The 25572-nt window shown below is 41.7% G+C and overlaps 3 protein-coding genes across 5 annotated transcripts in view; 2 read left to right on the top strand and 1 right to left on the bottom strand.

Moving 5' to 3' along the window:
• Positions 1 to 12336, top strand: part of map4k5 (mitogen-activated protein kinase kinase kinase kinase 5) — a 31196-nt gene extending 18860 nt beyond the window's left edge. For both annotated transcript variants that reach the window (XM_071497732.1, XM_071497731.1), the window contains 17 exons: positions 272 to 316; positions 412 to 454; positions 593 to 803; positions 1054 to 1139; positions 1564 to 1605; positions 1856 to 1940; positions 2033 to 2112; positions 3283 to 3343; positions 4169 to 4283; positions 4580 to 4638; positions 4922 to 5025; positions 5376 to 5553; positions 5972 to 6040; positions 6164 to 6256; positions 6476 to 6546; positions 8912 to 8967; positions 11291 to 12336. In XM_071497732.1, the coding sequence (XP_071353833.1) occupies positions 272 to 316; positions 412 to 454; positions 593 to 803; positions 1054 to 1139; positions 1564 to 1605; positions 1856 to 1940; positions 2033 to 2112; positions 3283 to 3343; positions 4169 to 4283; positions 4580 to 4638; positions 4922 to 5025; positions 5376 to 5553; positions 5972 to 6040; positions 6164 to 6256; positions 6476 to 6546; positions 8912 to 8967; positions 11291 to 11378 (1486 nt within the window). In that variant the 3' untranslated portion in view covers positions 11379 to 12336. The remainder of the gene's footprint in view (positions 1 to 271; positions 317 to 411; positions 455 to 592; positions 804 to 1053; positions 1140 to 1563; positions 1606 to 1855; positions 1941 to 2032; positions 2113 to 3282; positions 3344 to 4168; positions 4284 to 4579; positions 4639 to 4921; positions 5026 to 5375; positions 5554 to 5971; positions 6041 to 6163; positions 6257 to 6475; positions 6547 to 8911; positions 8968 to 11290) is intronic.
• Positions 12337 to 13652: 1316 nt separating this feature from the next.
• On the top strand, positions 13653 to 22743 carry cdkl1 (cyclin dependent kinase like 1 (CDC2 related kinase)). The gene is made up of 10 exons (XM_071497738.1): positions 13653 to 13788; positions 14543 to 14752; positions 15740 to 15861; positions 18591 to 18663; positions 19097 to 19187; positions 19536 to 19736; positions 20094 to 20176; positions 20432 to 20488; positions 20866 to 21021; positions 21807 to 22743. Exons 2-10 carry the CDS (start codon positions 14585 to 14587, stop codon positions 21906 to 21908), a joined length of 1053 nt encoding a protein of 350 aa, XP_071353839.1. The 5' UTR covers positions 13653 to 13788; positions 14543 to 14584; the 3' UTR covers positions 21909 to 22743.
• On the bottom strand, positions 22383 to 25559 carry dmac2l (distal membrane arm assembly component 2 like). Of its 2 annotated transcripts, XM_071497743.1 has the most exons (5): positions 25455 to 25559; positions 25252 to 25366; positions 24444 to 24652; positions 23302 to 23473; positions 22383 to 23127 (listed from the first exon to the last, which is right to left on the bottom strand). In XM_071497743.1, the coding sequence occupies exons 2-5, from the start codon at positions 25344 to 25346 to the stop codon at positions 23013 to 23015; spliced, it is 591 nt and encodes a 196-aa protein (XP_071353844.1). In that variant the 5' UTR covers positions 25347 to 25366; positions 25455 to 25559; the 3' UTR covers positions 22383 to 23012. The 2 variants fall into 2 exon arrangements, with proteins under 2 accessions (XP_071353844.1, XP_071353845.1); XM_071497744.1 differs by lacking the exon at positions 25455 to 25559 and having other exon boundaries at positions 25252 to 25441.
• Between the last annotated feature and the right edge of the window lie 13 nt (positions 25560 to 25572).

Raw genomic sequence — 25572 nt, 5'->3', positions numbered from 1 at the left:
CATAGCAAGTGATGACAGACCTGTGATCTTTGAAGGTCTTATATGAAGGTAGACAAAACCCACAATGCAACTTCAACAATGTATTTTATGTGGTTTCCATCCCATTATGTTCATTTAGTGTTCAGCATTAGGACACATACACCCCCCCTTCCCTTTAGAGTGATGCTCACTTTATCTCTATGGAGGGATTATACATAAACATTTTAACCACTTACCCCCCCGGAGCTCTGGTCACTTCTTTTTCACACATTTCTTTGTTTGTTTCCTGCAGGGGACACATCGCCCATCTTGAAGATGCCTTTGAGGAAGTAGAGCTGTGAGTGATGTTAATAGATTAAAATTTCATCATTAACACACAAACATTTATTTGTAATTTACATTTTTCTTTAAAAAAAAATGCTTCCATTTCAGGTCAACTCTCAAGCCAGGGGTTCCTCCTCCTCTGCCCCCAAAGGTGAAACCCCAAAATACAAAACGTTTTTCACAATTAGCATTTCTTTTTTTTTTTGCAATTAGCATCGATGCTAAAGCGTATGTACTGCAGAGTGCTCTGAATGAAGACCAAACTTTTTTCACTCTCTCTTATTTTCAGCCACGGTTAAACAGCTCGTCAGAGGAGCTCGGCCTTAACGAAGAGAGGTCTCTGACAGTGCGGAGGTTTCCGAACTCAGAGAACGGAGCAAGCCAGGCGGCTCGCAGACAGAGCACACCTGAGCAGGGCAACAAGGTGGAGCACTCGTCTCCAGATTTCCTCTCTGCCAGCGTCAGCAGCCCCGGCCTTTTGTCTCATACCTCTGATCCTGGTGAGTCTCAGCTTTTCCTTAACTACCTCGTAGTGTCTGAATTTACTTGTAGTCTGTCTTCTTAAATCAAGCATGTCTCTAAATGAGCACTTATTTTATTTTTGCAAGCTCTCTGTAAATCTATATCTAAAGGTAAGAGAGTCTGATGTGAATGTATCTGATCTTTGGCTATAGGTCCTGTGTGTGCAACAGTTTGATTAATAGTTACGCTACAGACATAATTTTCCATCTGCCTGTTCTCTTGTGACAGATAATGATTCGGATGGAAGTGTGAACGGAGGCAGTCCCAAGCCAGCACCCAATCAGCAGCACCGGAGAGAGAAAAAGGAATTCCCTGTGAGTTTCAAGACATTTCACAAACACATTACGTTTCAGTATCAGATTCAGTCAAGACCACCACACTTCTCATTTTTATTTTCATTGGGCTTTAGGATGAAAAGGTCATCTTTGATCTTGGAACCTATATTTTATATGTGGAGTGTCTCCGGTTTACTGGCTGATCTTTCACAGAAACCTCAAATACGATGTTTTTCCTTTGTAAGATCCAAGCAGAAGAAGAAATTTGGCATCCACTCATATTGAACAGTTAATTGACTTTGACAGAACACACACAAAAAAACAGTCCATATTGTTTGTTGTTTGCATCATTGTTGAGACTGAAACAAAATTAGGCAGCTATATTTAAAGTAATTGCTGTTGTCTGTCTTTGTCCTGCATCTTCATTAGCTTATGGGTTTTTGTTTCCTCTTCTCCTCCTTAGAAACCAGCTATCAACGGCCTGCCACCCACTCCCAAAGTGCTGGTGAGTGAATCATCTGCATTGTGCCTCGCACTCCTCCCTCTTCCCTGCTGCCTGGTTTCATGGACACTGTTATTAAACTCTTGTCAGAAATGCTGCTGACATTCTGAAGATATTTGGGGTCCACAGAGCTTTCTGCTTTGTGGTTGCCTCTGCTTTGCTCCAGCTCCAGCTCATTAAACCCTGGCTGACATTTTAGCGCTTCACTGATCCAGTGGCCGCCTGTTCTGAGCTGCGTTGCTTTGCGTTGCAGATGGGAGCCTGTTTCTCTAAAGTGTTTGATGGCTGTCCACTGAAGATCAACTGTGCCACATCATGGATTCATCCAGACACCAAAGGTACAGCCTCATGCAATAAACATCGTAAACAAACAGGCAGAATCCACATGTTGTATCAAAGCCAATATGTCTTCTTTTTTTTTTTCTTCTAGATCAGTACCTGATCTTTGGGACGGAGGATGGCATCTATACGCTGAATCTCAATGAGCTGCATGAAGCCACAATGGAGCAGGTACAGTAGATATGGGATGTATGTATCGTTAGCTAAGCCCCACCCCCCCATAGGTACTGTTACTATGGCTGCCAAGCTTTAAATTCAGGCACAAAATATGCAGTTTACAGTTGTAAAAGTGGCAGATTTTCCACTCAGAACTTTTAGTAATTTTTGAAATAACGGCTCCTTGATTTCAGACAGAGGTCGACAAAATCAGCAGACATCTCACCTCTAGTCAGCTACAGCAAATTTGTCCCTTGAACCTTCAGCCCTAACAAGGCTTCAAATTTAGTGAACTTTAGCTCCATGAGTTGGATGGAAACACTGTCGCCGGCTGAACTTAATGTTCCCCTCTGAGTCGTTTTACTACAGTAATCTGGTTACGTGCATTATATTGTGCCAAAAGACTGAGACTAACGCTCCATGTCCCAGACAAAAAGTTGATGATCTGTGGAAATTAGCTGTAACTAAATACAGAAACAGTATTGTTCTTGTGTTGTGTAGAGCTAGTAGCCCCAGTAGTGTAAATGTGACCAGGAATGTGAAGGTTAAGATCAGACTGTTACTTCATCTGAACATAACCTTGTTTGCTTAGTTTCTACACTTGTTTGTATTTTCAAACATTATGTTTCACTTTCAATGTTAACAAGAGGAAAGACTTTGAGGATGAGCACTAACAGCACATTTAAGCAGACACACTCTCAGGTGATGTTGCTGCGGTTGCTGGATTGAAAACTTCCCAAAATACATTAAAGAGCAGGAGAGAGCTGTTAGCTTCCAGGACTGGCTTGTACACAGTGTGAAAATACTACATACTGGGCTGTGCCAGCTGTGAGTTAATGATGTCCTCCTTGGCCTTAGAATTAATGCTTGGTTACTACTGAAGCACAGAGTTTTATTGCATTTGGCTTTTGGAAAAGCTTGAAAAAAAAAAAAAAGGACACAACCCTCCACACTCTTTGGATACTGAGAATGTGCACGACTTCAACATGTGGAGAGATCTAAGGCTTTACAGACCTGCTGTGCTTAGTTACGGTTGCTAAGCTATTATTGGACAATTCAGGGGAGGGGTTCAGCAAACATTTAATTGACAAATTAATGTTCTTTCTGCCCCTTTTACTCCCTCCATTGAGAACTAAAGTGCAGCTATATCGTGATTGTGCCTTCTTTGTTTACCTCCCTGTTCAGCTCTTCCCGAGGAAGTGCACATGGCTGTATGTTATCAACAACAACCTGATGTCTTTATCTGGTAAGTGATGGACTTATCACAGCCTCCTGCTTCACTGGCCACTGTCATAACCTGCTGCTTCTTTGTCCTGTGTAATCTGACCGCCCATGAGGGCGTCACAGTCACTCCATATCTGCAGCCCTAAAATAACTGTTTCTTGTTTGCCTCTATAAGAACTGCGTAGCACAGTGACTCGTGAATGACACATCTGACTTCACAGAAGAACCACTCGTATATTGATCTTTGTAGGTCAGAGTGTACAGCAGCCACGAAATCAAGCGTAGTTTGTTTCATATAATAGAACAGAAATAGTACTTGTTGTCAGAAAAGTCAGGAAAAAAAAGATCATCTATCATTAGAAACCAAACTGTCTTCAGTTGGCTGTCGTAAGAACAGAAACCTTTTCTCGGTTTAACAGCTGAGAGGATGGGATTACGAAGTGTGAGGTCTACTTTCGGTTTTACCTTCAGCAGTTTGCCCCTTGGTATACTAAACCCCTGTTCTCTTCTCCTCTTCCCTTGGACACTGTCCATCCTCCTCTCGCCTGGCTTGATTTGATATTCTACTAACTGGCTTCATCAGAAGGTAATCATGCTTCACATCATCATCACACTTCTTTTTTTTTCTTTTTACCTCTGTTCACATCTAACCTTTCTACACATGAGAGCTGCTTCATGGGATCCAGGATTTGTCGAGAAAATTTATAACATGAAGAAAATACAACTCAGGTCTTGTCTGTTATGTTTAGGATGAGAAAAGTTTAACTCTGGGCTTCGTGTACTAACACACTACCCACTGTTTTTTGCCCATGAAGCTCATGATTGAATATACTGTATTCTGCTCTAGGGAAAACCTTCCAGCTGTATTCCCACAATCTCATCGGGCTGTTTGAGCAGCTGAAGAAGCCCGGCCTGGCCGCTCAGTTCCAGACTCATCGCTTCCCAGACAAAATATTACCCAGGTGAGATCATGGAGCATTTTGTTCTGAGTCTAGTCTCATGTACAACAGTCTCTAACCACACTCTTCAGCAACACTCCCGTCACTTCTGTGATAAGGTGATAATTCTGCTTTTCGAGCTTGAAGCATGTTGCTACACTCACGCTGTGCAGTCTTTTTGTTCCTCTCCGTCTACCATCATGACAAATGACTGTAGTGGTGGAGAAAAAGAAGAACCACTGGCCAACTTCCCTGAATCTAGACGTCATCAGCTCTTTTAAGACTGTGGTCACGACAACTTGACTGTTTTCTCTCCTCAGGAGGTTCGCCTTGACAACTAAGATCCCTGACACAAAGGGCTGTCACAAGTGCTGCATTGGTAAGTGACCTCTCCCTCCCAACCACTTAGTTTTATTTCCTCCTCCCGCCATCATACTAAACTGTGCTGTTACACAAGAAACATCTCCTGATAGTCATGTCCTCCATTTGTGTTCTCAAACCATTATGACTTTCATATTATGCAATAATTTGAGTGAGGTTTTAAATAAACTGATGTATTCTTATTTTTCATGACTAAGTTTCTCCAGTCTCCTAATATAAACTGTCATAGAGGATCTACACAGCTCAGTGTTGTTGACGCACTTTTCCTGTGTGTTTCACAGTGAGAAACCCATACACAGGCCACAAGTACCTGTGTGGAGCGCTGCAGTCTGGGATTGTTCTGTTGCAGTGGTATGAGCCCATGCAGAGGTTCATGCTCATCAAGGTCAGTTCTTTCCCTCTCATCTGAAGCATTATTGTGTCCACATACATTTTCCTAGTGCAACTATTTCTTATTCTGCAAAACTGTCCTACATTGTTTCTCTGTTAAAATCTAGCTGTGCAGGGAAACTTGACTAAACTGAACATGCCCATAACTACTCACTTAAACTTCAGATGTACATGTTCCCAGGGAATTTTTATAAGCACAGCACAGCACAGCATTAATCTGATGCAGCTCCTTGCACCTGTAGCAAAACATCTCTAGCTTTACACTACAAAATAAATTGTAAGCTTTATTAATGACCAGAAAACACTGACATTAACCTCTGTGTCGATTCTCTCTCCCTGCGGCAGCATTTTGACTTCCCTCTTCCCAGCCCACTGAAGGTGTTTGAGATGCTGGTGGTCCCAGAGCAGGAGTATCCTCTGGTGTGTGTGGCCATCAGCCAGGGCACAGAGCCGGGCCAGGTGGTCCGCTTCGAGACGATCAACCTCAACTCCTGCTCCTCCTGGTTCACAGAGATGGGAACAAGTAAGTCAAACATCAGCCTACACTCTGATGTAGAGATGAATGACGCATTGTTTGCTTAAGGAAATGGGTGAATTCTGACTTCTGCAGAAACCAGTTAGCTATTGGCAGTAATCACAGTCGTGTGCAATATACCAGCATCTCTGTGGTTGTGTTGATGATACTGTGTGATAAACATCAGATAGTATCAATGAACAATCAGGCAACATATTAAGACAAGACTTTCTGTTTAGTTTCACCCACTGAGACATAAAATATTGTGGTATTTCTTAATTGATTCATAAACTGCACAAAGAACTTCCCCTGTAGAATCATCTTATATCAAACAATGCAGTTTGTACTACCTGTAAGAAATACATTATGGTACATTGTTGGGGGTGTTAGAGAACAGGATTGTTACTCTTACCTTTGCTTTCCACAGATAATCAGCAGGTGGATGCAATCCACGTCACCCAGCTGGAGAGAGACACGGTGTTGGTGTGTTTGGACCGTACGTGAATTCTCTTTTTCACAGTTTCTACCTGTAAAATCTCTACAAACTGTTTTTATAAAGTCCAGATTGAAGTATCAGAGCTTGTTCATTCTAACGTCCTTCTGTCATTGTGTTCCACAGAAAATCTGAAGATTGTAAATCTCCAGGGCAGACTGAAGTCTAACAAGAAGCTGGCATCTGAGCTCAGCTTTGACTTCTGCATTGGATCTGTTGGTAAGTTTCAGACGAGTCTTCACTCACTGCAGCATCTGAAATAGAAACATGTCAGTGTAAAAACTGAAGTACTTTACTTTACAGGGACTCAAACTCAAACTGAACTGATCTCACTTATACTTTTTGTTCATGTTAATCAATATGTCCATGTTGCACTGACTGCCTTTAGTACTGTCTGATTTCCCTGTGCACTGACACGTGGCCTCTCTGTTGTCACAGTGTGCCTTCAGGACAGTGTTCTGGCTTTCTGGAAGCACGGCATGCAGGGAAAGAGCTTCAAGTCCAATGAGGTAAAATACACCATAACCACTACACCTGGGTGAAATCTTGGTGCACAAATACTGATTGTAAATGTTAGATTTAAATACAGAATCATAAAGCTTCTTTTTTTCATAATAAGTATGTTTCTACATTTGAGGATCTTCCGTGTAAAGCTTGTACATTGATTAGCATTTAATGATGCCATTAGAATCAGAAAACTTACAAAGCAACTCCACATAAATAATTTTTTTGTGCTCTACACAAAATCATGTGGACCTTTGTTGGAAAGATTTCCAACAAAACTCATATTGTGTGTAAAAAGATCTTTTCTGTTCAAGCTTGTTTTGTCTGATGGATTTGAAAGTTCAGTTCAGCTGAACTGACGCAACAGGCAGGGCTCATAAACCTTTATTAAACACTGTGTGCTGGGAGAGAGGCTTCTAGCTGAATTTGAGGGTGTAGTTACCCTTTTGAAGATTTGTATTCTTCTGTGCCCGCGACCGCCGGGGCCACAGGCATTATGTTTACAGGTTGTCTGTCCCATTCTCGGGAATGTGATATCTCAGTAACGCCTTGAGGAAATTTCATTACATTTGCCACAAACATTCACTGGGACTCAATGATCAAAGGTCAGAGGTCACTGTGACATCACAAAACACATTTTTGGCCATAACTCACAAATTCATACACTAATTATGACACAGTTAAACTCAAATGTTGACGAGGATAAAATAAAGTGATGATGTTTTATATCTACCACAGTGACCACAGAGAAACTCTGAATGTAGTTTGTGTCACCTCCATGAATACAAGCGTCTTCGTTCTACACATGAACAAACACCTCTGCCTCTGGTCAACAAAGACCCTCGGTGCCATCTGGTTATATACGTGGCTACATGCTGTAGGTGATCCCAGGAGATTAGCCCTCAGGTGGAGCCAGACAAAGTGTCTTTGTGTCAGGCCGAGGTAATGAATTTGTCCGCCTTTCACGGAGGGATTCCATGTTAACCTGATCACGAGTCGCGCTCAGCAGCACAATAAAAGTTCAAGAGATCGTGGGGAGGTGAAGCATTCTGTTTTTATGAAAAGTGATATGGCGGAGGGGGCCGCCCTTTTGAAAGCTCGCCGAGTCAGACGTGGTCCCGCGGCACCGAGCCTGTGCCCAGCCCGGCTTAACAGTTCTCCCATAGCAAGGATTTTTGAAATGTCAGCGGCCATGCAAAATTCATGCTCAATCATAAACGAAACCCGTCACACAACAGGGAGCAGCACTAAATAATTCAGCCTTTGTCTCGTTATGATTCCTCTGAAAAGCGAAGGCATTCAAGGGGGCAGGCCTATTAATCTGCGCCTGCCTCGGTGGGTGCTCCCCTGAACACCCGAGACCTTGTTCTCGTGTAGACTTAAACAGATCAGATCTCTCCCAAGGCCAAGGACTTACACCTAGCAGGTGTCACCCACCCACTATCTCGCATCTGTCGACAAGTTTTCATGTCCTGTCAACACATGGGAGGGTGTTTTGAAGGGGGCCTTGTCTTTTTCACTCTGAAGTGTCAGGCTACATCTTGTGACCAGAGCAAGTAAGCTCCAGGACAGTGAGTCCCTAGAGACGGCACTCAGTTACCTACAGTCTGTTAAAAAACATGCGGACAGTTTTGTTGTAAAAGGCACAATGATCCACATCCACAGTCGTCACAGCACCGAGAATAAAACACAGGAGGGGAACTCAGGAAATTTGACGGGTCTTTTAATTCACACACTGATGTAAAACAGCAGCTAAATCTGTGTGACGTTATTAAAGGTTTATATCAGTAATGTTTGTAAACTTACTGCTAATTCAATCATGGTCAGTTCAACGGAAATGATTTTTTAAATATTGATTTTAAATCATCAGTTGCAGTTATACTGTATATGTGTAATTTATATGGTCAAAAAAACAGATTAAATGTTAAAAACACTGAACACTCACACCTTTATATAACCTGGCTGGAACACACCATCTAGCAGTAATGCTGGACAGAGACTGTGCAGCTTGAATTCAATTTAAACCTCAGTTTTATCACCAGTTGTTTTATAATCTTCTCATCTTTCCCATCTGCAACTCTATATTTTTCTTTTTTGTCCTGTTTCCTTAGTAGTTGCACAATTTGTGGCTCAATAATAAACTTGTAACTGCAGTTACCATGTGTGGCCGCAGGTGTCACCAAAGATAACAAAACTGAGATCTTTGAGATTCCTTCTTTAAAGTTCTAATACCAGGAACAAGTACGATGATCCTTCACTATTTGTGCTTTTCATGTCCACTCAGCACCACACACACTTCAGTTCTTCAGATATACAAAAAAACATTTGTCACTTCATCGTAGTTGTGTTTTGTTTTTTTTTCATTGGTAGGTGACCCAGGAGATTTCTGATCCAAGCAGAGTCTTCCGTCTCCTCGGATCTGACAGGTGGGTACAGAGATTGTTTCCATCTTCAGCTACACTGCTTTTCTTGTCAGTTGCTGTTGTTATAATTTATCAGCCCCATAATTTCCATAAAATCACGCACTCGTGATTACGGCTGTCCTCCCTCAGGCGTTTGTGTTTTCCTATTACCTGGAAACCAGTGAACAACATGCTCACCTCCTGCGTTCAGCTCCCACCTCCTGCTGCCTCTGACAGCTCTCTCACTGTGCCGGGGCCTCCACCCGACCTGCAGCCATGTTTTTCTCTCCTCACTCTGTTTTCATCTTAGCTCCGGCTAATTGTCTCAATCTGTTCCTGCCTTTGCATCTTCCTCTCCCCCTCTGGGGGATCTGACCCCCACTGTCCCTGAATGCACCCATGACATTAACCTTGAGTCCCCTCTCCCTCTCGGTCAGTTTCATGCTGGTTGCCTCAGTAGATCTGGTGGCTGGGACACAAAGACGGAGCAAAATGTTGACACCTCGCAAACAGTCACAAACCTGTTGGATAAAATACAACAAAACTACAATGTGTCGTGGCTCAAACAGTTCTCTCTGCAATATTAGGAAGTAGCACTTTAAATTAAAGCAGCAAGTCTTCACTTTGTAGAAGCCAGAGCAAGAGAACGTTTGGTATTTATGGTTGATAATCAATAGTTTAAGTAATTTATCAAAATTGTTGCAGATTCTGTCAATTGACAGTTTGATTATGAAATAATGGCACAGTTGTTTTCACCAAATGATGAAAGGTGTGTTGTTAAAACAGAGTATGCAGCATCTTTACTCCTGCATGGATACAACAATCAGTCGTTTAGTCTGGGAAATGTCAAAAAGTAGTGAAACAAAAGCTCATCATGATTTGATCGGAGTGAAGCTAATGTGCTCATGTAGCTTTAGTCCAACCAACAACTGGAAACCTAAAGATATCAAATGTACAATGATATAAAAGAGAGGAAAACAGTAAGTTGTTTGGTTATTTCTCACATTTGAGAAATAATCAAACAACATTTGTCATGTTTGCTTGAAAATTGATGATTATTCTTGAACAAAGCTGAAAGTTGATTTTCTGTCAGTCGACTAATTGATGAATCGTTTCAGCTGTAGTCGTGATGTGCTGATGCCTGGTTTCAGCTGCACACACAGCAAGATGTGATTTAATCCACACACACACTGAGCATGCTCAGTCCAGGCGGCTCTCCCAGCAGCGTAGCTCAGCTGGTGACGACTCCTGATGGAGTCGCTCCGCCTGTGGCACCGGAGCGAGGCCTCTCTCTGCCCAGCCCCCCTCTCCCATGTTTTATTCACCGCTGCCCAGACACTGCCAGCCTGGTTTGAGTGTCTCTCCCTGCCTCTGTAATTTCATCTGATGGAACAGACAGTGTGGGCCGTAGCTTCCCTGCTCACCTGTCATGGCCACGAGACCAACGCCATCTGAAGATGCGCCCGCTGCCGTCCCCGTCGAGCTTTCATCTGTCGCTTAACGTGCCATTTAACATGCACGGTGGTGTCACCACACTGTCCTCCGAGCACACTGATACGTTAACATGATGCTACGAGTCTTGTCGTTGTCATTGCAGTTAAATTATTAGCAAGTTTCCCATCAGTCACCCTAACAATGAGCTTCACGTTTCTGCTGGTGGCAGAAGTTAACCGACCGACTTTATACAACATTTTGTCCAAGTGTTTGTCCTGGAGAGGAGAGATTTGTTGTTGTATTATGTCCTCAGTCTAATCTCTGAAGCCTCATAACTATAAAAACATGCAGAGTTCACATTATTTAACGTTTTTGTAAAGCACACATCCACAGGTTTCCAGTTGTTTTACAAATTCACAATAACAAAACTGACAAAAATAGCACAGACAGTGTTCAATGGAGTTTTATTTGCAAATCACACTGCCAGGAACTGAAACCAGTGGCCTGGAGCGAGAAAAAGGGAATCAGGCATCTAAAAAGCTGTGGTATGGTTTTGAAAACTGGTCAGCGTTAAAGGGATGAACCATCATTTTTCAGAATGCACTTTTACGGTTTCTTAAGGTCCCATATTTTACACTTTTACTGTGTTTTATTTGAAGTTTTTATATCCATAACAAGATATATTTGTGGTTTTAAGTACCAAAAATCCTCTCAATGCAGTTTTACTCTCTCTGGAGCTAGTAACAGGTCAGTGAGCCAATCAGAAGAGAGGCTCAGAGCCTCTCTTCATAGTGGCCTGTGAAAATAGCATCTTCCTTTGTGGCTGTGTTCAGGTCTGTAGCTGCCAGGGTAAAGTTTTCATGTAATATCTCTGTCTGATGTTCTACCTGCTGTTCTTGTGCTTCTGTTGCAGGGTGGTGGTTTTGGAGAGCCGACCCACGGACAACCCCACGGCCCTGAGCAACCTTTACATTTTAGCAGGTCATGAGAACAGTTACTGATCCTCTTCCAGAGACTGGACGGGTCTTAGAAAAGTGGTTAAGATGCCTCAGTTTTGGGAGACAACTCCAGACGTTCTCTTGAGGTTCAGTGTCATGAGAAACGTCTGGTTTAAAAGCAGTTATTGGGAGCTTTTGTTACTGATCGCGGGGTTGACAGGTCAGTAAAAGCGGAGCGTCTTCAGACTGGATTCATGAGTAGCCTTACACCAGCAACACGTTCACTGTAGCTCCGCTCATCACAAGCGACGAGGAAACTGTTATGAGAAACAATAAAAGCTCAAATGAACGACATTACCTAGCATTTCTCTCACTTCTCTGTACTGTGGACTGGGTTACAAACACATTATCTAGAGGTATTATTGACAAAAGTGCCATTAAGATTCACAAGAATTTGTGATTGTATTAGCAAACAATGGGAGATTTATTGTGTTATCGTTTGTAACATGTCACACATAATCACTGCCGGTGGCGAACGTTATTAGGCTTGAAAAGAGATTTTACAACTTTGTAGTCAAACTAATAGATCCGTTTAAACAGGAACCCATGAGCCGTGTGGGTTATTTAAGCAATATTTATTAACCTCATGTTAAGTAATAGGGTATGTTGGATTTACAGACAGTGACAGCAGTCCTGCTGTGTGAGGATTAACTACCTAGTCAACAGTTCCTGAGCAGCTTCTGGTAATTTTTACTGCTATGTAATATAGTCGCATCTCTCCTGCTCTGCTGCATTTTTAGAAGTTGGATATAATGTACATTTTTTTCTTTACCCTCCTCTTTTATAGACCTTTTACTCCTCATTATTTGCACCATGTAAGCACTTTTGTACATTTTTTAATTTAAAATGAAATGACAAAATGAGGGACAATGCTAGGTTTTGTTAACATCTTTGCATTCCCTTCGCAAAATGTTTAATGTATGCTGTTTTTGTAATAAAAAAAACGCTGTTAACAAGATAACGTGAATGGACTCTGGTTTATTTTTGTGTTTGTGAGCTGATGACGGGCTGCGTCACACTGCGCTGATGATGAGTCTCTAATGGGAGGAAGGGGGAAGACGAGTGAGTGTTAATTTCCATCATTTCCCTGTTTAGTCTGTCAGTCCTCTGCCTTCACCAGCCTGCACTAATTGGTCTCTCTGCAACAGGACGACGCGTCGGCGTTAGATTTTCCTGTGGTTCACTGCCACATGTGGAATGATGTCAGACAGATGTGGATTGGGGGTTTGGTTGTTTTGACAGCTGCCACAAACATGAAATGGACTCTTGATGTGTAAGAAATAAAATCCTAAAATAAGTTTGGCAGTGAAGAAAAATCACAAACAAACAAATTCACTACAAACTCAAACTTGTGTCGGATGTGTGAGAATTTGTGTCTTTTAAGGACAGGAGATGAGTGACCCCCCCCCCCCGAGTCGTTCACCTGTGTGGGAGTTCTGACTGGAGGAGGCTGAGGTTTACCTGCATCTTTAATTTTCACACATTTCACACACTCAGTCTGTCGAGTGTGAACATCTACAAATCTACAAACCCCCCCCAGGAGTCTGCTGCTCTGTCTTTTTCTGGAGGTGGAGTCAGTAGTTCCTATGGGGACTATGGTGGAAAAGGGAGAAATGTGTCAAGTGGAGCAGAGAGAGTCAGTACAGGAAGTCAGATGACTCTACCTTCAGAATAAAACTAAGGCCAGGTTTTCTTGTGAAGGCATCAGCTGATTCACAAAACAGAGTTACTGTTAATATTTTCGTTTTCTGTATTAATTACAGTATGTATTTTAATTTATTTAGATTTTATTTATTTGAATAACACACATACCATATTTACAAATTAAGCTCAGTATCATGTTTGGACCAGGATTAGAAACATAATCAGAACTATCTTATTTAGTTTTGTATTTTTCTTTCAGGTTTGTACAAAAAGGAGCTGGTTTTTAAAGCAGTTAAAAAGGTGCTTTATGTTTCCATTTTACTCTTCTAGTTATCAGTGTTTGTAGGTCTGGTATCATCATTAATAAAACCATGTTGAAAATTCAGAGAGATTCAGACAGTAAATCTACATATTTTAATGATTTACTCAGGTAAATTAAATTTCTGAACTTAAAAATAATAATTTATATTAATAAACTGGTTTGTAAAAAAAAAAAACAAGAAAAGCATTTGATAGTGAAGCATTAAGTAAATATTGAATGTTACTGCTGAAAATCTTGCTTTACTGAAAGAATTGAAACGTGCTGGCTTTGTGTTTTATTTTGAAAGGCGGGGCCGGATGTCAGGGTGCAGGCTGGCTTTAAAGCAGGACTCTCCTGGGTCTGCAGGGACAGTTGAGCGGGGCTCGTCCACCTCACTGGTCGGTGTGTGTGTGGAAGAACTGACGCCTCCTCCCTGCCTGAGAAACACCTGTGAACCTTTTCCTGAAGGTAAGTTTAAACATTTCATCAAACAGGAAGTGGTTTCACTGAAGTATTTCTTATTAAAACACTGAAGTGTGTCTGATCAATGAACAGCTGGTTTCATGGGACAGCTTTGCTGAGACTTCAGGATTATAGAACCAGTTGCTTTTACATCCTCCAGCATCAGTTAAAAACATGAAGCCTGATCTGTTCATTTGATCCTTTTTGCCAGTTGTTGAAATTTGCTGCTGGCCTGTTTGTAAGTGCAGCACTTTGATTTGATCCCCTGGCTGCTCACCCTGGCTGTTTGTTTTCGCTCTGTGTCCCCTCAGGGAAATGACCCAATATACTTAGCATTGCAAATGTTTTGGTTGCGTAACCTAACAGGTGTAATGTTGCCTCCAAGCTATTAAATCTTTCTGTTGGAAGCAGTTTTTAAAATGAGATGAACATTTAGGTCCCCACGTGCAAGAGGCTGAACCCTGTCTGAGCTCGAATGCAGGGATTTTATTGTTCATATTACATCTTGTGTTAGTCTTGCAAAGTCTTGTGCATTTCAGTAGACAAACCTGAATCAGCTCTTTGTATCATAAAAGCATGATTGTTTTTTTTCAACCCTCACATCACCTGATTGGACCCATTTCTCATCCTTAATATGAATTTATTCCAACTTTAACAAGGTGAACTATTCATAAAAGCAACAGGGGCTCAAACTGCTCCTCTCTCTTCTGTGTCTCCCTGCTGTGACCCCCTCCTGTGTCTCCTCTCTCCTCTTTAATAGGCTGCAGAGACAGTGCTGCCTGAGAGCCGGTCCCCACTGAGGATGGAGAAGTACGAGAAGATTGGTAAGATCGGAGAGGGCTCCTACGGCGTCGTCTTCAAGTGCAGAAACAGAGACACGGGGCAGATCGTCGCCATCAAGAAGTTTGTGGAGTCGGAGGACGATCCCATCATCAAAAAGATTGCTCTGAGGGAGATCAGGATGCTCAAGGTATCAACACGCACGCTCAAATGAGTTTTTTCTCCTAAAAAAATCCTGTTTCTGACAAATCAGGCAACAGGAAAAGAAAAAAATGATGAAAAGTAGTCACGGTATTAAAAGCAGCTGATTGTTTGTCACAATTATGAGATAAAAAGTCAAAATTAAATTAATGATTAATAAAAATGATGATTAAAAAGTCAAAATTATGATATATCATGTCAGAAGTTGCCTTATTTAGTCAACATTTTTGAGAGAAAAAATGAAAATGATCAGATGCAGGGATCCAGTTCTTGAGTTTTTAGTGCTGTGAAATCTACAGCCTCCTGTCTGCTGTGCAGGGCAGCGGGAGGGAGACACCAGGCAGTAAATCCTGCAGAGGGGAAGCGTTTTTGTAGCTGCTGCACAGAGAAACTCTCATCTGAGAGAGGTTTACAGGGCTGTAATCAAATGAAGGAAGAGCCCTGCAGGAAACCCAGGTGCCTTCACTGAAATGTGAAGTCTCTGTGAGATTCATCTTAAAGTGCTGAGTGATTAGTTTCCTGACTGACAGAGACTTTATTGTTTAGTTACTAGGAACTGAAACATCATTTTATTCCATCTCTCAGATAAATGCTCAAACCTGCTTTTTCCTCTTTTCTCTTGTGTTGCTCAGTAATTTTAAAGATGTACTAGTGTGAGTGGTTTAATTAGTCATGCAGCGGGTGGGAGTGTTAGTGGTCCGCTGGACACCAGGAGCTCATAAATAGGACAGGATGGGGACGGGTTGTCAGGGGCAACAGCATGTTTATTACCAGCTGTTAACAGTTTCGTGTGTTTGATAAGAGCAAACCAACGACTGTGCCTTCCTCCGAACAGCCGGCTTCACTGCTTCACTACAGTGAGTTAAACTGGGTTTGTGTGTGCTGCTGCCTTTTCCCTGATCATGTGCACGATTCAGAAAAAGACTCTGTCAGCCATGATGTCTTTCTCTGTCTCTCTTTTTTTTGGTCTGTGCAGCAACTGAAACACGCCAACCTGGTCAACCTGATCGAGGTTTTCCGACGTAAACGGAAGCTTCACCTGGTGTTTGAGTACTGTGACCACACGGTCCTGAACGAGCTGGACCGACACCCCAGAGGGTGAGTGGCTCTCTGTTCACCTCCCTGAAAACAAGAGGATGGAGCCGCTGCGTTTGGTTCCTTCATGAAAGTGAAATACAAACTGTCATATCATAAATAATCGCAGTATGATATATATATATATTTTGCATATCATTCAGTTTTATTAGTTACTATATTGACTCTAACATTACAAGAAGAAAATATGAAATACAGTTTTTGTGACATAGTTTTTTGTCTTTATTTGATAGTTAAAAGTAGAGACAGACTGAAAAGGAGGCATTAAATGACAAATGCATTAAATCATTCAGCTCAGGAGATGTCCCAGAAAATACATCCTGAATTAGGTCCAAAAAATACTTTATATACAGTAAAAGACAAAAAAAACACATAAAATTCTGCCATGCATAATAAAAATGGTCAAGTTCCAACACTTCCATGCAAAGTTTACAACATCAACTCTAACTTCAGATCATGTGATTTCATTGAAAGCTCTATAAGAGCTTAATGGAGACAGTGTTGGGATCATGTTGTCAGCTGCTGTTTGCAAGATGAAGAATAACAAAAAGTCTGAAATTTATATTGATTTCCTTCACATTCTCCAAATCGTGGTTTAATTCTGTCATAAAAGTAACCTACAAGCTACAAGTAACCTACAAAAAAAAAAAAAGAAGACATAAATATAGACATAAAAAACACAAAATGCAAAATTAAAAGTTTCAAGCATAAAATTGAAGAAAAACAAAGAATTAAAAAGGTGAAATAACTTGTAAAGTCCGTTCCCAGCAGGAAAAATTTGCATCAGTTATGTAATGAAGAGAAAACACATCACATGTGTTTGAGGACTTTATTTTTGTCTGGATGTTAGGAGGGGGGGCACAGCTGGCTGCTCACTGTTACTGTCCACACACTCACTGTGTCACTGAGGAACCCGCAGCATCAATCTGAGCTTGGTTGCTTTTCATTAAACAAACTGCTGTGTGCTTTCTATTATCTCTGCATTACATATGTACCACACTGTACACTGCGCTTTGTCTGCCTCTGATGGGCGCGAGGCTCGTCTCCAGGGAGCCTGACCTGCTCCCTGTGGAATGTTTACAGTGATGCTCTCCCAGAATGCTTTGCTGTCGAGGAGCCGTCGGGACTCTTTAGGCTCGGCCGCATTTTATATGGAGTGTTTTCGCCGTCTGGTCCCCCCCCCCCCTCTGGTCCTGGCCTGCAGCCCCCTGGATGCAGAGGGTTCAAAAGAAGGGAAAACAAAGTGGGGCGAAGGGGCGGAGACTGTTATTAATTGCCAGTCACAAGGCTGGATTTAGCCATTTCCCTGGCAACACTGATAGATGATGGTCCCTGAACCAACAAAGCCTCAGTGTTGAGCATCGGGGCAGCCAATGGAAACGGCCGGACTGTTCACCGTCGTCCACAGTCGTCTGGGGAGGGGGCTGCAGGGACAGAGTCATCCTTCCATCCCTGCTTCTTTCGTCAGATTCATCTGTTCACATGTGTTAATCCAGTTTTTGCTCCAGATTCCTGTTCCCCAAACAAACTTACCTCTGCACCAAATCATTTTTATCCATGAGTAATTCTGTTGAGGGATCAGTGTTGGTCTGTTTCTGAACTGCTGGAGGCGTTGCCATGAAATTTTCTCCAGAAGCTCGAGGTCCCCAGAGGATCAGTCTTATTGATTTACTCACGGTGGCGACCCCCTGACCTCTCCTGCAGCGCCGTCATGGGGTCCACTTTTTTAGATTTGAGTGAAATGTCTGGACTGCAGTGAAATCCGGTGCAAAGATTCATGTCCTCATCAGGATGAAGTGTAATAACTTCACCTCCCATCAAACCTCACGCACGTCACCTCACGAGCGTCTTCTTGTTCAATGTTTCAATTACTGTCTAAAACATAAAAGTCTCAGATTAGATTAAATTCAGGTTAAAATCTCAGTGACAGAAGTTTACAAATATCAAGTAAAGGTGAAACTTAGATTCACCAGCATTAACCAGCCGACAGCTGCAGGTCCTTCTGTACAACGTTGCAGCATATTCAACTCGTATTCTTTTTTATTTTTATTTTTTACATCACAAGAACAAAGGCCACAGTGGTTCTGTTGAATAGAATCCAGTGTCTTTCAATGATGTGCAGGTTCCTTCTTAAGAGCAGATCACCATAATCAAGTGAAGTAAAATATGAGACGTTTCTTTACCTTGACGGAGACACAGGGTTTACTCCTGGAGTACAAAACTAAGTGAAACTTTTTTATTGTCTCCGAGCTCGTTCGGATCAATCTAACTGATGTGATGAATCTGATTAATGAACCGTGACGCTTTTTTAGTTGATTCATTCAGAATTTGTTTTGCAAAATGTCAAAAATTATGATAAATCCTTGAATACATGCAAAAATCTTAAATCTGCCTCCTTTACCTGTCCAACAAGAACAAAAACAAACAGAGAAAATACTTTGGAAAGATATTTACACTATATATATATATATATATATATATATATATATATATATATATATATAAAGTAGAATATCAACAGATATTTGCCATTTTTCCTTAAAGGACGAAAACAGTCACTTGAATCTACTTTAAATCGAAGTTTGACTGGACTTCTGCAGCTGATGGAGTTTGTTCAGTTTAATGGAGTAATGAAGTCAGTAATGTAACCTTGTTGTTTTCTGTTGATGGGTTGAAACTGATGATGATGATGATGATGATGATGATGATGATGATTTGTGTTTGGCCCTCAGGGTCCCGGAGCACCTTGTAAAAAGTATCACCTGGCAGACGCTTCAGGCTGTTAACTTCTGTCACAAACAAAATGTAAGTGATGGACTCTGGCCGCTGCTCAGTCTCTTCTCTTACCTGTGGCTTTGTGCAGCTCACAGTGGATTTCACAGCTGTCAGACTTTCTCCTCAGCTTGTTTTTAAATTCCTCAGGTCTCCTCCCTCCTCCAGCTCCCACCGAGCCTCCTGCTTTATGACTCGTTTTTTTTTAACAAGAATTCCTTCCCCTTGGCTGACCGACAGTTAATGTATCACCTAGACACAACAAACGCTACAAGGGCGCCCGTTTAACAGGGTGGCATGAAATCCAGAAAGCACTCCCCCTCTCTCTCCCTCTCTCTTTTCTTTTTACTGTCTCTCACTCAGGCCCTTTATCCTCAACATCTCAGCACCATCTGAACGTTATTGAGCTTTCAGCCTGTTTTCAAGCTCATACAGTGAATAAATGTGAGTGTCTGTGTCTCTGCAGTGCATCCACAGAGACGTGAAGCCGGAGAATATCCTCATCACCAAACACCAAGTCATCAAACTCTGTGACTTTGGCTTTGCCAGGATTCTCAGTAGGTTTTTATCAACACGTTTGACGATGCCACCTGGTGGACACAGCTGTCCTCACATGTTATTTTCAGTGTTGTCTTTGCAGAATGTCTCCATCAAGTTTTTACTGAAAGAAAAGTTGTGATGTATTTGTACGAAAGCAGTAAATAGTCTTTGTCTGGTTAAGGTGCACATATAGTTGTATTATAGTTGTGAAGAGTGAGAAACGTCCACTATAATATATAATACTTGATGACATGATGTTAGATTCATCTTTTTCACTGCAAAGAGCAGTTGATAGATGTTGTGAAAGATGAATAGTGAACATCTATACACATTTTCACCCCCCATGTCTGTGTTTCTGCAACCAGCTGGTCCATGTGACTACTACACAGACTACGTGGCCACTCGATGGTATCGGGCCCCTGAGCTGCTGGTGGGTGACACTCAGTACGGCCCCCCGGTGGACGTGTGGGCGATCGGCTGTGTGTTCGCTGAGCTGATGTCCGGGATCCCTCTGTGGCCCGGGAAGTCCGACATGGACCAGCTGTACCTGATCAGGAAGACTCTCGGTAAGACTCTGCTGTAGTTCATAGACTGCTCCTGGTTACAGCCTGTTACAGTCTGTTACTGTCTGTTAGTCTGTTACAGTCTGTTAGAGCCTGTTACAGTCTGTTACAGCCTGTTACAGCCTGTTACTGTCTGTTAGTCTGTTCCAGTCTGTTACTGTCTGTTACAGTCTGTTACAGCCTGTTACTGTCTGTTAGTCTGTTACAGTCTGTTACTGTCTGTTACAGTCTGTTCCAGGTCTGTTACTGTCTGTTACAGCCTGTTACAGCCTGTTACAGTCTGTTACTGTCTGTTACAGTCTGTTCCAGTCTGTTACTGATCCACTCAGACCGTGTGTTATGTTCATGTGTCGTCTGCAGGAGACCTGATCCCTCGACATCAGCAGGTTTTCAGCAACAACCAGTTCTTCAGCGGAGTTTCCATCCCAGAGCCGCTAGAGATGGTGAGACCCCCCCCACCCCACCCCCCCACTTCATATAGATGTGCTCCACCTGCCTCCATTACACCTGTGGATGTTGTTGCTTTATGCTCCACATTAGCTGTATTCAGACACTCAATGTGGTATCAGCACAAGAAGGTTAAATAATGTAAATTCAAATTAACAAATACAGGGAAAAGTGAAATGTACCAAACCAAACATATTCTGAGAAGTCACATTAAAATAATATTGGGTCTCTGTTATTTTCTGCTTCTGTAGGAACCTTTGGAGCAGAAATATCCGAACCTCTCACATCAAGCTCTGAGTCTCATGAAGGTAAAAATCAATCTTAAAATCTGTTTTCCAGCCTGTTTTAATACAGAAAAACAAAAATCTAATGCAATTCTATATTAAAGTACATGATCTAAACAAGTTTGGGTTTTAATTGAGATAAATGTGCACATTTACTACATCTCCTCTACTGTTTGGAGATGTAAGCATGTCAGAAAAAATAAAGGAAATCTCTGCTTTGAGCTACAAAGCTACATTTTAAAAAACCTTAATTCAACAATTTGCACAACAGGTCAGAAACTATGTGAATGCGTTCCCAAAATAACTAGAGTAAATCAGCTGATCGTCATAGAAAAACTTGACCCCACTGGGAAAACGGAGCCCTGACCCGCTCTGTCACCCGTCTCCTGCTGATGCTTTAGGGTTGTCTGAGGATGGACCCGTCTGAGCGGCTGACCTGCGAGCAGCTCCTCCAGCATCCGTACTTCGACAGCCTGCGAGAAAAAAGCCTGTCGCGAGAGCAGGATCGCTCCAGCAACAAGAGGACGCGTTTACCTCGCAAACACCTCCCACCCGGGGTGAGCAGCACTTCTAACACTGAAATACTGATGTCAGCCGGTGTCCTCAACTGTGCACCATCTGTCAAATTTGCCAGAAAATTTGCTTTTGGATTGAAAGAAATTTTGATTAACAACTGATATATATGTCAATTTTTTGATTAACAGGAAAAACAGCACAGAAAACCATGACCATTAAATCGTCAGGTTAAAGGGAACTTGAGGGTAATGAGGGTAAACTGTCTTATTTTACGAACAGATTATAACAGAAGTACAATAGAAGAATAGAAGCAATAATAAATTTAGGATAGAGGCTGATCCAAGGACTCAAGGACACTGTACTTGTGAAAAATCTAAAAATAAAGAGCTGAGTCAGGGGAAACTGCAGCTTGTTATTGAGAATCAACCCAGCAGGTGAACAGGAACCGAACATTGTCCCCAGCTTTTCCCAAAACATTTTCTCTGAAGAAATGAGTCTGCATCGCTGTTGGTCTTACATCCTGTTTGTTTAATCTAAAGGTGTTTTGTTTCTGAGATGATGTTTTGGCTGTAGAATAAACTGAACCACTGGGAACCACCGTGAAATACAATGACTGTATGAAACTAGTTATAAAGCTAAATCTGGTCCATTATGCCCCTGTGAGCTTTTCAATATTTCACTATTATATTTCCAATATTTGACTTCTACTCAAACCAGAAGGATCAGTGCAGTAGTTGTTTTGGTAAAATATTTTTCATTCATAATTGTCCCTGAAATCTGATATTATAAAATAATAACACTTGATATTTGATGTATCTTTTCTCAGTATTTGCCTCAGCTAACCGGCAGCAGCATCTTCCCAGCTCTGGACAATAAGAAGTACTACAACAACCTGCGCAAGTTCAACTACCACCTACCAAACATCTAAACACACTGACCACTGATCACCATCGAGCGTCGGCGGTTTCTGGAAACGAAGCAGATTCTGGCGGCAGCTTGGTTCTCAAAGCCTTTAAGAGGATCCAACCACTTATTTTCCTCGTGAGGTGTGTTGGGGGTGTCTTGATACTGATGTCAGTCTATGCACTATTCCCAACACATCGACTCAGACGTGTTGGTTTATGTATGTTGCCTACATTTCGAGCTGATCGGGCTGTATTTTGTGTAGCTGCGTAAAGACGAGGAGCGATGTGCTGCTCTGCTCGTAGTCGCTGAGTAGACTGAAGGTAAAATGACCACGTACTGCCTTGCCTGGTTTGCCAAATGTGTTTTTTATATAACGATGGACTCTGTTAGAGTGACATGTTTTGGTGGTGAGTTTTATGTTGTTGAATTGATTGCTTGTAAGTTATAATGTAGGACACAAACTTTGACTTTTTTGTCACGGACAATGACTCACGAGCATTTCTGAGAATATTTATTGACGTCAGGAGTGAATACAGTTGTAAACATTCCCTTAACCTGCCTTTACTCACATTTAGCAGTGACAGTACCACATTGTACTCGTTATCTCTGAAATTTTGGTGCTAAGGATGTTCTCAGCCATCTGTCTGTCCTCAGATATTGTACAAATGCCAAATTAATCTAAAGAGAAATGATTTAAAAGACTCTTGAATCCTCAGCATTTAAACTAATTCTGTCTCTCTGTGTACCCACATGTGGAGTCACTTTTATTACCTTGAATGTTGACAATATAATAAAGTAAAGGACTGTTTATTCTATCAAAAAAACTGGTGTCAACAATATAAAGTGCTTTAACTTTTCTCTTTGCTGGACTGTTCCTTTTACATTTGATGATACAAGCTTAGAAATAAAACATCCACTTAAATATTTCCCATTAACCCACAGTTTGCTCCAACACTATCTCCTCAAAGAAAGACTGAACAACAAACATAATCACATGTGCATGTGAATTCACTCGCTTGTTCAAAGCCCTGCACGAACCAGTCTTTCCTCCCACAGGTCTGTGTCTTTTACTTTGAAAACCATCCACACGTTACAATTACAACATGCTCTAAAAAGCAGGAAGCTGTCAGTCCAGGTCCAGCACTACATCCAGACGTGGAAGCGCTGTCTGTAGTCTGTCAGTGGTCGTCTGTCTGTCTTTGATTCCCGGCAGATCACTGAGAAACAGATACTCCAGATTCCTGTGTGGAATTCATAATTCATTACTACATAAATTATCATTATTAAAAGTGTTATTAAATTAGCCAATCATTGATCTGAAATGAATGAATCTGATTGCAATATCCCTTATAGTCCTTTATAAAGAAGCAGAAATAAATGGATGAAACAATTTGAAATTTACCACTAACACCCACCTGAGTTTGTGCAGAGCAATGACGCCCTTGTCGGTCACGTTTCCACATGACACCACCTCCATCATGTACAAACTCTCCTGCAGACTCTCTATGGAGCTCAGCTTCTCCAGGCAGGCGTCTTCAATGTAGATACACTTGTTGAACTTGATTTCCTCCACATGTTTCAAACCCTCTACAGAAATGAACACAAAAACAGCATCAGGATGCTCTCTGCTAGTTTTATTTACATGGAAACAGATTTGTCAACTGTGCTGTTTAAATGAAATAGAGAATGATCTGCTTGATGCTTAGTTTTGCAAGATAAAAAGTGAAACTGATCTTGTAAATATGGATGATGCACAAAGACTGAGTTGGCTGTTCACATATGAAACATATAAGTCAGCTAGTTATCTGGAGAAAACCTGGGAGAACAGAAAAAAAGCTCTTTATCGAGCCAATTAGTAGATATGCAACAGATCTTTATGTGAATACTGTATTTAGAAATTCTGTTTGGTGTATTATTAATATTATTATTATTTTACTACATGGTCTTTATGTGCAATGCTGGAAGAAGATGTATGTTTGTGAAGTGTGGGTGTCTTGTGGGCCAAATGTTTGACCTGACACAGATGTAAAAATAAACAAACTAACTAACTACATGGACAAAGTAGAACTTTACACCAAAATGAAAGAGTGTGGACTCTGGCTCTGAAAAACACACAGTGTGGAGTGCTGCAGCCAACAAGGTCAGAGGCAGTGTGCTATCTGTGTCTGCCCGTTGTAAAACATCCCGGTCACTTGCGTCACTTTTGGATAATCAGACTTGGGGAGGTGCACTTTCACCCTCACCTTTCCTGTCTTGTTAACACAGAGGGGAATCACTTTCAGTTCAGTGGCTGAGGTCAAGCTCACGTTAACACAGTTAATGCAAAATTTATACTTTCTGAACATGGCTTTAATCTTTGATTTGAACAGGCTTTTAATAAGGCTCTCATTAGTCTGTTAATCCAACACTGTGACATGTTGACAACTATTGGATGGATTGTCATGAAGTTTTGTACAAATATTTATGGTCCTCAGAGGATTCATGCAAATGATTTTGGTGATCCCCCTAATTTACAGAGAGAGAGAAACCTAATATACTTTCACACTGTAACACTAACCCAGGTGGTCAAACCCCCTGTACATGATGCAGGATTCAGTAGCGTCAATCGCCTGGATCTTGTATCTCCCCAGAGGCCCAGTTGGCAGTCCGTTGTAGTCGTGATGCCAGCGATCGAAACCTTGGAACCTCACTTTGGCACCGCATCTCAGCAGCCACTCTGCTGCCGCTCGATCTGGACCGACAGCTTTGATCCTCTCATAGTCCACCCTGAACCAAGACCAACAAACATTCACATTATAGTACACACTGATTACATGCAATGTGAAGGGTCACTAATGTTGTTGCTGAGTAAAGAGGGTGACAGAAGATAAAGTCCACATGGCAACCTGCCCACCAGGTCAGGTATTTAACCTGAGCAAAGCACACACTGTTTATTTATTTGGTTTAAATACCATTTTTACTGTTAGCTACTTTAAAATGTGCAGACATTTTCTTGTTATTCTCTATTTCAAAAAGTTTTAGACTTAATCAAAGTGTGTGGGTGCACCACATTTTAGCTACATAAAATATGGAGAAGGTGAAGGGGTCTGAATACTTTCTGAATGCACTGTGCATGAAGGGGAGCACCTCTATATATGATGTAGTTCAGTCCAACACCACCTTCTACTATGACTTCAGAGGAAAAACGTATAATTGAATTACCACTACATGACATAAAGTTAACATCATAAAGGTAAACTACATGACAGAGCTGTTGTACTGCATTATATTATACAGGTGTTACCTAATAAACTGCCCATTCCGTGCATCGCTATGTAGCTATGACAGTATATTGTTAATGTGTGGGTTAATTGATGTTGTCTCACTTGTTGAACACCGCATTGAGCCAACCCCAGAAGTGTCTGCGGCTCCGCTCCCTCTGCCTCACTGCGCACTGCACTGCCTTCGATAAAAGCCTCATTTCTCCGAGCTGGAAAACACCTTTTAAAACAGTCGGAGCTGTGACTGAAATTAAAATTCAGTTAAACAAACTGGAGCAGGAACAGATTGAAAAAAAAAAAAATCTTACCTGTCCTCCAGACTGTTTACATTTGGGACGCGTCCATCGCTGCAACCTTTGACCTTGTGACGCAATACGCTCCTTCAGCCCCATTGGCTGGACGTGTTTACGCACATGCGTCGCTAAG

This window comes from Trachinotus anak, unplaced genomic scaffold (genome assembly GCF_046630095.1).
Source record: "Trachinotus anak isolate AG129_WGS33_773 ecotype Australia unplaced genomic scaffold, CSIRO_AGI_Tana_v1 ptg000015l, whole genome shotgun sequence".
Taxonomy (NCBI): Eukaryota; Metazoa; Chordata; class Actinopteri; order Carangiformes; family Carangidae; genus Trachinotus; species Trachinotus anak.
The sequence above is the reverse complement of the archived record's forward strand: the minus strand, read 5'-3'. Positions and strand labels throughout refer to the sequence as shown.